This window comes from Phascolarctos cinereus, unplaced genomic scaffold, assembly GCF_003287225.1.
Source record: "Phascolarctos cinereus isolate Bilbo 61053 unplaced genomic scaffold, phaCin_HiC Scaffold_3;HRSCAF=262, whole genome shotgun sequence".
NCBI lineage: Eukaryota > Metazoa > Chordata > Mammalia > Diprotodontia > Phascolarctidae > Phascolarctos > Phascolarctos cinereus.
The window spans coordinates 82,907,003-82,919,734 of NW_027555736.1; the positions used below are offsets into that span (position 1 = coordinate 82,907,003).

The following is a 12,732-nucleotide window of genomic DNA, read 5'->3' on the forward strand; positions in this document are numbered from 1 at the left end:
GTAGAGGTCATTTTGGAGAAAGGTCACTTAATGGTGAAGGCTGAATGCTGTGACAAAAGATTGGTTAAGAATCCAGAATTATTTTTCTAATTGAGATGTTTTTTTAAAAAAATCACTGTCATTTCTGATTATATCCCTTCCCCTACACTATATCTTATGAGCAATCTCTGATAATTATTCATTTTTTAAAAGAAAGAAAGGAAAATCTAAGAATATGGACCCTTCTTTGGAGTAGAATCATTTGGAAGGTTTTTGGGGAAAGTAATTTCATTTAAATCCAGATTAACTAGTGGGAGGTGATGTGGTGGTATAAAGAACAAGAACAGAAAGTAGGATCATTGCTTGACTTTGGGACACCCCATTTTTCTGAGCCTCAATTTCCTTATTAGTGAAAAAAGAGCTTAAGGCCAATTAGACTCTGATTTGTAAGATGTGTTTGGTTTGGGGGCATTTAGAGTATGCAGTTATGGTGAGATATATGAGTTGAAATGTCCTGAGATATTGGAGATATGGAACTGGAACAATGGGAACTGGCCCCCTAGAGATATAGATTGGAAAGTGATCTGCCGAAAAGAGCTAAGTATTATTGCTGAGCATCCAAACTCTCACTGAGAAGAGTGGCAGCAGAACAGAGAGGGCTGGTGTTTAGAAGTAAGAAGACAGCCTGTGAAGGTGTTAGAAGAATGAAAAGAGACAAAGAAGTAAATCTACCATAGCCACTGATGGAGGCTTTTATTTTCAGCATCCAATTCATCCATCCATCCATCCATCAATCAGTCAACAATCAGTCAGTCAATAAACATTTATTTTTAAACTTTTTTTTGCTTTAAATAGTATTATTTTTCCCACAATTACAAATCAAGAAAAATTTTAGCATTCATTTTTATGAAATTTTGAGTTCCAAATTTTTCTCCCTCCCTCCCCTCCCCTCTTAGTTAATACATATGCTATCATGTAAAACATATTTCCATATTCACTACAATTATGGAAAAAGATACAGATCAAAAGTAAAAAAAAAACACGAGAAAGAATAAAGTGAAAAAGATATGCTTCAATCTGCATTCAGAGTCCATCAGTTCTCTATCAGGATAGCATTTTCCTTTATGAGTCCTTCGCATTTGTCTTGAATCATTGTTCAATAAACATTTATCAGGCACCTACCATGTACCAGGCATTGAACTAAGTAAGCACTGTGCTAGACATTTGAGATACAATTCCAAAGAATGCAATGATCCTTACTCTCAAGGAGTTTGCATTCTAGTAGACAAGAAGTCAATATGAAAAAAATACAGAACGAATACGCATGGAATAGGCACAACTGAATATAAACTCTGCAGATACAAGGTGTTTGCTGAGAAAAGAATGCAGTGGCAACTGAGGGGATCTGGAAAGGCTTCAAGAAGAAGCTAGTGCTTCTTGAGCAGCATCTGGAGGGAACAGAGGTGTTCCAGAAAGCAGAAGGGAGGAGCCCGCCTTTAGAGCTGTCTCGTACAGCTGTATGGCTTGTCCTGGATCTCCTTTCATTTTATGGATGAATCCTAGGAGACTCAAACTCTCTACATCTGATGCATTTCTCTGAAGACGCTTTTTAGCGAGTTTCTCCAAAGCAATTAGAAGCCATTTATTTTTTGGGTTTATTTTTAGTCCTTCCAGGTAAAGGGTGAAAGCATCAGCCTCAGACCTCTTGTGAAACTCTAGAAACTGGCCATAGTTATAGAGGACCTCTTGCTTTATCTTATCTTGAAGTTGTTTCATATTTAGTACCCTCTGGTAGCTTTCTTCTGCTTTTTGGAAGTCACCTGCTTCTGCATACATGTTGCCTAGTTCTATGTGACTTACCTCAAATGTGGGTCTGTACTCTGTCGCAGTTTTAAAATGAAATATGGCTGATTGAATTATTTCATCAAGATCTTGTCTATCCCTGCCTTGTGGCTTGTAGTTGGTAGCTTTCTTGATTTCAATCATTTTCAACTTGTAACAAAATCCCATCTGGTGATGTAGGACAGCAGAGAACGGAGTGGCTTGCAAAGCAATTTTTAAGAAATGCAAAGCTTTATCCAGGCGCCTTTTCTTGCCATAAAATTTGGCTGCATAGCGAAGAATGTAGGGCTGTGATGACATATTTTCTAAAGCTTCTTTAAGGTACTTTTTTCCTTCTTTCTCTTGTTTAAGGCCTTGGAGCTTCATGGCAAGAAGAACTTTAAGGTAAGCATCTTCTGGGTTGATTGCGACTGCCCGTCGTAGCGGCTCTAGAGAAATACTAGGTTCTGGAGAAATATTTTGATGACAATCCAGACGGTACATCGTAATCGCGAATCCAGTGTTAAATTCAGGGTTCTCAGGCTCTGATTCCAGGGCCTTTTGGAAACAAGCTTTGGCCTTTTCATAATACTCCTTTCCAAACTTGAGCAGGGCCCACCCTTCCTCACAGTCAATTTCTGGAAGTTCTACTTTATAGCGGAAGGGGCTTGAAAGCCTCTTACAACTTGCTTCTACCTTCTCCAGGTAAGTCTGGGCTTCAGGGAGTCTGTCCATGTTATAATAGATCCAGGCATAGTTTCCCCAGGTCACAAGGCTTTTTATCTTTCCTTGATTATCATCATTCAGCTTTTGAATCAATTCTTCAGCCTCTCTCAAGCTTTCTAGAGCCTTCTCGTTTTGACCCCTCATATGCTTCACGTAGGCCAACATGTTGTGAATTCCCACATTGAATTTTGTGTCCAGGAACTCAATCTCATCCAGAATTCTGTTTTCTAAATCAGGCAAGTATATGTCTATTCTCATTAAATCCCATGTGAAGTGGCATCTCAACTCAAGCAGGGCATCCATCATAGGATTCTTCTCGGACATCTCACTGTGGATACAAAAATAGAATATTTCATTATTAGGTTGTTGTTGTCTGTCTTTCATTCTCAAAGAGGACCAATGACAGCAGGAGGGTGGATGTCTTGACTTGCAAGTGAATTGGATTTAAGTGAGGGAGGGCTGTGCAAAGTCACCAGCCTCACTCTCTCCTCCAGGGTCATCTAGATCCAGTGGCAACACATAGGTCAGGATGACTGGAGACGGTCCCAGATGCAGTGAGAGACCTTGGCCTTTTTAAGCTAAGGTGTTTCCAAGGTCTCAGTTTGTCTGAGGCAACACCCATTCAGTGATTTAAGACTAGGTAAGAAATGAGGCAAAAGATGGCCTAGTTTGCCCACTCAGCAAATAAATAAATAAATAAAGATGGGAGGGGAAGACCCTTACGATTTCTGGCCAGAGCAGAAACAGTTGCTATATATACTTACTCTGAGCCAGAGGTTCCCAAACTTACTTGGCTTACCATCTCTCTCTCTCTCTTTCTCTCTTTCTCTCTTTCTCTCTTTCTCTCTTTCTTTCTTTCTTTCTTTCTTTCTTTCTTTCTTTCTTTCTTTCTTTCTTTCTTTCTTTCTTTTTCTTTCTTTCTTTCTTTCTTTCTTTCTTTCTTTCTTATTTTTTTAAGGCAATTTGGGTTAAGTGACTTGCCCAGGGTCATACAGCTAGTAAGTATCAAGTGTTTGGTCTGAGGCCGCATTTGAACTCAGGTCCTCCTGACTTCAGGGCTGGTGCTCTATCCATTGTGTCACCTAGCTGCCCCTACCATCCCCTTTTCAAAAAAAATACTCAATGCCCCCCTGGAAATCTAGTTTATTTAATCCTTTAGTGGTTTTTTTTTTAAATTTTCAAAAAATCATAAATTAAAAAATAATGATGTCTTAAATTTAATAGTTTATTGTAAATTTGTGGGGTTTTTCCTGTATTGAAATTTTGATGAGGCAATATTGTGTCATATAACTGTATAGTATCGTATTGTAAGCATGTCACAATACACACATATTCCAGCTGATATATGCTGGACTTCCCAACAGTGCCTGACATGCTCGTCTGCCGACACTTGCTTTTAAGACCTGTCAGTGGACTTGAGCACTGAGTGCTTATAACTTGCATTTTGTGTATTTGTTTGGAAAATAATGTGATCGCTGACTTTAACTCTGTTATACAACATATGAAACATGTATGAAAGATTTTGCAAAATTTTCTTCTCTTCTTTCCTTATGCTTCCACCACTCCCTTATTTTTATTCAATGTCCCCAATTGCACCTGAGGCTACTACCACCTGCTTGGATCATTCCAGCGCCCCCCTGGGGGGTGATTTGCACCCATCTTGGGAACCTATGCTCTGAGCCATCAAAACCCAAACAATGATCAAGTGAGGCTTGGTCTGGGTCCTTCTACTGGCCAATCAGTGAGAACCAGAGTGATTTGGGTTTAAGGCATGGTCAGGTAGCTCCATTTGAATCCCAATGGATTATCAAGGCCTGGTTTTCCAGAGCTCTATTTCAAGAAATCATAAATGAAACTACACAGATCAAAAGAATTAATTGTCCTGGTTTTTAAAAAAATAGAATAAATAATTAGGGAAGAGAAAAAAATCTAGCCCCCTAAACTCCAAAATATCTTGCAAGGTTGCAGTGATCAAAATTTATATTCCTTTGGTTAGAGTACCCATATGTAAGAGTATGATTCTCCATGTGGATAAAGGGAGAGGAAGGAAGGAAGGAAGGAAGGAAGGATATTCTATTTTTAAGTACTGAACAAACAATAGAAAGGAGACTAGAATGACCACCATTGAAGATGGCAGAGAAAAGACAGCAACTCATCTGAGCTATCCTCAAAACCCCTCCAAATACCTTTAAGTAATGCCATAAAATAATTCCTGGAGCAGCCAAGCCCACAGAAGTATAGGGTGTAATAATTTTCCAGCCACAGACAACTTAGAAGGTCAGCAGGAAAGGTCTGTCATACCTGGGTAAGAGTATAGCACAATCTAGTGCAGAACATGCTAGCACAAACCCAGCTCCAGCGAACCATGAGCAGTCCTTGGGAGCTGCTGAATCAGCAGTGGCAGCGGCTGCTTCTGAAGCGCTCAGCCCACAGATGGTAAGGAGGTTGGACAATGGTCAGAAGGAGATTATTACAAGGGTCCATTTTTTTCCTTTTTTTTTTTGCTAGCCCTGAGGCAGGACTCTGTTGCTTTGCCCATACTCAGATCAGGGTGAAAGTCTTGGATGGCAGTCCCAGAGTGAGGAAGTATACTAACACACCAGAGCTTGTGGTCACAGTGGAGTGTGAATTGTCACAGTTCCAGGGCAGAAAAAAGTGCTTGTGGTCACTCACAGACAAGAGCACAGGCCAGGAGAGTAGTAAACACCTTTCCTTACATCATACCACCTTGGAAGAACTGAAAACTTACAGGTCCCTAGAAGCATCTCTGAAAATAGCTGCATGAAACCCCTGAAGCTTGGAACAGTGCACCCTCCACCCTGGAAGCAGAGCCCTACTTTAACAAAGAGTTAAAAATCAAGAAATAGGCTGGCAAAATGAGCTAACAATAGAAAAAAAAATTCTGACCATAGAAAGTTACTATGGTGACAAGGAAGATCAAAACACACACTCAGAAGAAGGTAACAAAGTCAAAGATCCTACATCCAAAGCCTCTAAGAAAAATGTGAATTGGGGCCATGGAAGAGCTCAAAAAGAATTTTGAAAATCAAGTAAGACAGGTAGAAGAAAAAATGGGAAGAGAAATGAGAGTGATGTAGGAAAATCATGAAAAATGGGTCAGCAGCTTGGTAAAGGAGATACAAAAAATGCTGAAGAAAATAACACCTTAGAGACTAGGCCAAATGGTAAAAGAAATCCAAAAAGCCAATGAGGAGAAGAATGCCTTAAAAAGCAGAACTGGCCAGATAGAAAAAGCACAAAAATTCACTGAAGAAGAAGAAAAAAACTCCTTAGAAGGTAGAATTTGCTAAAAGGAAAAGGGGGTATGAAAGCTCATTGAAGAAAATAGTTTTTTTTAAATTAGAATTGAGCAAGTGGAAGCTAATTACATTGTGAAAAATCAAGAAACAATAAAATAAAACCAAAAGAATGAAAAAATAGAAGGCAATGTGAAATATCTCATCAGAAAAACAACTGACCTGGAAAATAGATGCAGGGGAGATAATTAAAAATTACTGGACTTCCTGAAAGCCATGATCAAAAAAAAGAGCCTATACATCATTTTTTCAAGAAATTATTGTGGAAAGTTGCCTAACCAGAGGGTAAAATGGAAATTGAAAGAATCCATTGATCACTTCCTGAAAGAGATCCCAAAATGAAAACTCCCAGGAATATTGTAGCCAAATTCCAGAGCTCCCAGGTAAAGGAGACAATATTGCAAGCAACCAGAAAGAAACAATTGTGGAGCCACACAAGATTCAGCAGATTCTATGTTAAAGGATCAGAGGGTTTGGAATATGATATTCCAGAGGGCAAAGGAGCTAGGATTACAACCAAGAATCACCTACCCAGAAAACAGAGTATAATGATCCTTCAGGGGTGGGTGGGGTGGACATTCAATGAAATAGAGGACTTTCAAGTATTCTTGATGAAAAGAAGAGAGCTGAATAGAAAAGCTGACTTTCAAATACAAGACTCAAGAGAAGCATAAAAAGGTAAACAGGAAAGGAAAGTTACCAGGGACTTAATAGGATTAAACTGTTTACATTCCAATATGAGAAGATGATACTTGTATATATACACACACACACACATATATACACATTTTATATCTATCTATCTATCTATCTATCTATCTATCTATCTATCTATATATGTATGTATGTATACAGAAGGCACAGGTGTGAGTTGATTTCTAAAAAATAAAATTAGGGGCTTGGAGACAAATGTGCTGGGAGGAAGGGAAAGGGAGAGGTGTAATGGGATAAATTATCTCACATAAAAGAGGCAAGAAAAAAAGCTTTTACAGTAGAGGGGAAAAGAGGGGAGTTCAGGGAGAGTGAGTATACCTGACTGTCACCAGGATTGTCTCAAAGAGGGAATAACATACACACCCAACTGTGTATAGAAATCTATCCTACCTCACAGGAAAGTAGGAGGGGAAGAAAATAAGAGAAGGAGAGCACGTGATAGAAGGGGGACAGAGTAGTCAGAAGCAAAGCACTTTTGAGGAGAGATAGGTTGAAAGGAAAGAGAGAATAGAATAAACAGGGAGGGGGATAGAATGAAGGGAAATACAGTTAGCAACAGTAACTGTGAAAAAAATTTTGAAGCAAGTTTCTCTGTTAAAGATCATTTTTCAAACATATAGAGAATGGAGTCAGATTCATAAAAATAAGAGACACTCTCCAATTGATACATGATCAAAAAGATATGAACAGCTTACAGACGAAGTAATCAAAGCTATCTACAGCCATATGAAAAAAATGCTCTAACTCACTATTGGCTAGGGAAATGCAAATTAAAACAACTCTGAGGTACCTATTTAGATTGGCTAATAAGAACAGAAAAGGAAAATGATACACATTGGAGGGGATGTGGGAAAAATGAGACATTAATGTACTGTTGGTGGAGTTGTGAACAGATTCAACCATTCTGTAGAGCAATTTGGAGCTATGCCCAAAGGGCATACCCTTTGACCTAGCAATATTACTACTAGGTCTATATCACAAAAGAAATTTTTTAAAAAAGAGGAAAAGGACTTGTATGTACGATAATATTTATAGCAGCTCTTTTCTGGTGGCAAGGAATTGAAAATTGAGGGGGTGCCCATCAATTGGGGAATGGCTGAACAGATTGTGGTATGTGATTTTGATGGAATACTATTGTGCTATAAGAAATGATGAGCAAGATGCTCTCAGAAAAACCTGCAAAGACTTCTATGAGCTAATGCAAAGTGAAGTGTGCTGTGTACAAAGTAACAGCAATATTGGAAGATAATCAGCTGTGAATGAATTAGCTATTCTCAGCAGTACAATGATCCATGACAACTCTGAAAGACTTATGATGAAAAATGCTATCTATCCTCAGAGATTTTAAACTTTTTTTCTTGAGGTTTTTTTTTTTTTGGTCTATGTTTTCTTTCTAATATGGTAATGTGAGGAGGTTCCTGCAACAGTCCAGGCATGAGATGAAGAGGATCTAGAAATGGAAGGGAAGGAATAGGAGAAACTGAAGTCGAGAGAGAGAGAGAGAGAGAGAGAGAGAGAGAGAGAGAGAGAGAGAGAGAGAGAGAGAGAGAGAGACTTGTTGTGGGCAGCTAGGTGGTGCCATAGTGCATAGAGCACCCAGCCTGGAGTCAGGAAGACTCATCCTCCCAAGTTTTTCCTGTCTCGTTACTTCTGGTGAAGGAAAAGTATTTTTGGATTGAAGAAATAAAGAAGAAAACTTGAAAACATAACTCTGTGTACATAAATGTGTGCATGGACATGTATATATGCATACCAATATGTATACTTATAGGCATATATTTATACATATATGTCCGGTGACCCAGGACTTGCACTTTGCTTCTAAGTTCATCATCTTATGCCTAGGCTGTTGGAGGAGCCTCCTAAATATTCTCACTAGACTCCAGTCTGTACTGCTGCTAGTCCTTCTTACACACCATTGCCAGATTAACATTCCTAACATAACCCCTTTCATCAGGTCATGTCCCTGTTGGCAAACCCTTGAATAGTTCCTTACTCTGTAGAGGGCAAAGTCCCAATTCCCTTCATTGGAGCCTCGGTTGACGTTGATAATATAATATCTTGGAGGGTGAACTCTTTCCCCTTTCTGGGATGGATGAGCATCTGTCTTCAGTGGGTATGAAGGATGCTCATCCATTTAAGTCTGATAAAACAGCAGCTAGAAAATTTCAAAGGCAAATAGAAGGCAAGCTCTTTACCTCATGATTGATTCCTGGTTCCTTCTTTGTGGTTCTGAAGAGATGGGAAAGAGTCTGATTTCCTCTTCAGAAGCCAGCTTTGCTTCTGTCAGGCAGTACAGGGCAGACAGAGCTAAATAGCCAAAGGAGGAGGATCTTACTGAGTCATGTGCATGTGGGTTTCGTGAAATAGAAACTGAAACTCACTCACAGTAAACTAGAGGACCTGAGTGAGTGCTAAATGATAGCACAGAGGGGTATTGAAAGATACCAACTTGGTTTTAAAACAAAACAAAACAAAACAAAACAAAACAAAACAAAACAAAACAAAACAAAACAAGACGATACTTCCTGTCTTTTGTTATACTGTTACCATCACTGCTAAATATTTACCCATCCTCTGCCCACCCTTACTTCCCCTCCTTCTCTACCCCACCCTCATTTTGCCTAGGGAACCGTTCCTTATGACAAAGAATACACATGATTGAAAGGAATAAACCACGGATATAGACCCTTCTCTGGGGCAGAATGATTTGGAAAATGTTTGGGAAAATTTTTATTAAAAATCAGGCAAACCAGTGGTAGAAAAAGTGATATAAGGCAGTGTGGGGTTAAAACTCAGAAGAAGGAAAAAGGATTTCTGTGGGCTGCATATTGTCTTAGAAAACCTCAAACTTCCTTTATGTTTCATTGCATTTTTATTTTTCTTGTTGTACATTTCCCAATCACATTTTAATCTGGTTCAGTCTTTGGGAGCTTTGCTTTTCACTTGAGGTTTGAGTATTGTGACTTGGAAACCTCTGGTGTAAGGGACTGAGGGCAGAAGTGGGACAGCTGTTTGATCTGGGGCATTTCACTTTTCTGAACCTCACTTTCCTTATCTCCAAATGTGAGCATAGGACCAAATGAACTGAGGTCTAACAGCTTATCATCTTAAGTTGAATTTGGCAAGGGACCCTCTGTATGCAGGAACAGGGGAGTATTCAGATTAAAATGTCCCCTTACTGGAGATATGGGGCTGGCAGAGTAGTGACTGATCTCCTTAGCAATGTCATTTGGAAAGTGATTTGCCAGAAAGGGATGTGTGGAAAAAAAAGAGTGTTCAAAAGCTTTCTGATAAGAGCAGAAGGCAGAACAGAGAGAGAGCTGATATTTAGCAGTAAGAAGGAAGACGAACAGCAGGCCTGAAGGAGCTAGAAAAATGAACAGAAACACAGGAAGAGAACAGAGAGAATTCCACAAATACTTATTAAATCATTTTTTTTTGTGCATGACATTGTCGCAGATATATGTAACCTGTATCCCAGCACCCAAAGCCATGAGCTTTGCAACAGGTTCAATCTCGGGGGAGTCTCAAGATTGGTTTTTGGATAAGAAAAGGCAATTCTACAAACAGACAAGCTTCAATCAGCAGAAGCCTGGATGTGCTTCTCAATTCTCCAGCCTGATCTGTGTTCACTGATCTACATACTTCTCTGACTGAATCAGCAAATCTACTTTTATAGTTTTTTTTTTCTTTTATTGGTGTTTAATTGTGTCCAACTTTACATAACCCCATGGACTTGTCTGTGGAATTTTCTTGGCAAAAATACTGGAGTAGTTTTCCATTTCCTTCTCCAGTATGTCTCCATGTTTTAGATGAGGAACTGGGGCAAATAGGAGTTAAGTGACTTGCCCAGGGTCACGTAGCTGGTAAGTGTTTGAGGCCAGATTTGAACTTAGATCTTTCTAACTCCAGGCCCAGTGCTCTATTCACTGTACCACCTAGCTGCCCCTTTCTCTTTTGTAGCTCCAGTATAAACAAGGCAGCTACAATATTCAATAGCTTAAATCACTCTAATCATCCAGTGTTAAACCTTAAAGACTCCACTGCGAAATTCTCTCTTATTAAAGAGACCTTTTTGCAGTTATTTTTTTTTTACCCATAATCAATATTCCAAATTAGGGTATTATTCTTTAAACCTTATCAGGGTGACCAGGCCCTCTTGATGAACCTTCACACAAATAAGCCACGATTCCCTATCCTCATGGTATCAATAATGACTACCTGAGTTTCTCCATCAGCTCTCTACCATAAGAAATAGAACACATGGATTTCTAAGGAGATGCTCTCCCAGTTTTTCATCAAATCTGTTTGACATTTAATAAATACCTAAGAAGGAGGTGATTTTTAATAGATTCTATGCCCACATCTTTGTACCAAAAGTTGTAAATGAGGTCACAACACTGCGCCTGTTTAAGGACTGCTACTCAGTCCACAAAGGGACCTTTTTTGTTTGTGCAGCTGGCTAATTGAACAGAATTAAAAATGTGCAATGCTGCTTAAGAGAAAGGGCTATTGATTGGATACTATGAATCATAAACTAGCAGGAAAAATTCCTTTCTCAATACAAACCTCCAAATACGTTATAAAATGACTTCTATCCCATGAAAACAGACTCCTTAACAATAACCTTATATAAATGAGACTCCTACTTACCCATAATTCTTTCTGAAAAGATGATGACAATGGATTTCCTTTCCTTGGCCCAACTAGATATACTTTGCAAATTTCCCTTCTCTTGGTGGTGGTGGTGGGGAGGATTGAGAGCCCTGAGAGAGAGAGAGAGAGAGAGAGAGAGAGAGAGAGAGAGAGCACTATGTCTTCAGGCCCTGATTACTCTTTCTATTTAAAACATATCCCTTGAGGGAGGTCTGCTAGAGGCCTGGAGAGAGCCCTCCGTCTGTGCCCACACAAGGCAGCTTCCATATTCTGTTGCTGGTCTGATCTCCCAATAGTGATGTGGAGAACCTCCACGCAAAGAAAAGCATCGATCCTTTTGACCTCAGGCCTTCCGTCTTCTCCTGACCCTGTTTCTACAGTGAAGGGGAATAAGAAAATCAGTGAGGAGCAGGACTTTCATATCCCGCTCTGCAGGTTCAGCTTCCTTCTGCTGCACAATTTCCTGTCTAATCTCTAGCCTTCAGATGGAAGAGGGGTAGTTGAAAGGCAGCCTCCTATCTGACCAAGTGCCTTCCATTTCACAATCTACTTGTCTCCAACTCCACCTCTAGCCTCCCCTGAGGCGTGGTGTCCTCCACCCAGTGATGAACATTCTCACATCTGGTCATACCTAATGCATAGTAGTGATTCTGAACCCCTGTAGATAATCATCCATTTTTATTCCCCATCCCCTACCACTTTATTTCTTATTCCCATCCCCCTCACCTCTCTCACCCTAATGTTCCAACCAAATGCCACCCACTTCTGCCACTGTGCCTTCTGAAATGCCTGCTTCATAAACAACACACTTTCCTTCATCCAAAATCTTTTCTCTCTCCTAAAATCTTCTAGTTATACCTGAAACCTGGCTCCCCTCTCATGACACAGACTCCCTGGCCACCCTTTTATAGTACTGTCTTCACCTTCACTCATTCCCCTCTACTCAGTGGTTAAGATGGGAGAGCTGGGATATTCCTTGCTTTCCCTTGCCACGCTATCTTTCCAGTTCCTCAGGCTACCAACCTAGACTTGACTCCTCACTATCTCTTAACCCCCTACCCTATTTGTCAATAAGGTCTGTTCATTTTTCACTTCTGCAGCATGTCTCAAATACATCCCCTTCTCTCTTCTAACATTGTTCAGACCTTCATCATTTCATGTCTGGATTACTTCAATAGCCTGCTGGTGGGTCTGCTTGCCTTAGGTCTCTCCCCACTTCGACCTCTCTCCATTCAGCCACCAAAGTGACTTTGCTAAAGCACAGACCTGACAATGTCATCTGCCGACTCAATAAACTCCGGGAGTTCTCTATAGCCTTTCAGATCAAATACAAAATCTTTGGTTTGGATTTCAAAGCCCTTCATAACGGAGCCCCCTCCTATCTTTCCAGTCTTCTTACACCTTACTCCTCCAAAAGTACTTTTCCATCCAGTGACATCCACCTCCTTGCTGTTCCATGAGCAAGATACCCTGTCTCTCAGATAATTTTCATGCCTTCCCTCTTAATTATTTCCTA

The 12,732-nt window shown here is 39.9% G+C and overlaps 1 protein-coding gene across 1 annotated transcript; it reads right to left on the reverse strand.

Annotated features, from left to right (window-relative positions):
- Positions 1–702: 702 nt before the first annotated feature.
- On the reverse strand, positions 703–11,589 carry LOC110192724 (antiviral innate immune response effector IFIT1-like). The gene is made up of 3 exons (XM_020964069.2): positions 11,214–11,589; positions 8,756–8,867; positions 703–2,854 (listed from the first exon to the last, which is right to left on the reverse strand). The coding sequence occupies exons 1-3, from the start codon at positions 11,215–11,217 to the stop codon at positions 1,396–1,398; spliced, it is 1,575 nt and encodes a 524-aa protein (XP_020819728.1). The 5' UTR covers positions 11,218–11,589; the 3' UTR covers positions 703–1,395.
- Between the last annotated feature and the right edge of the window lie 1,143 nt (positions 11,590–12,732).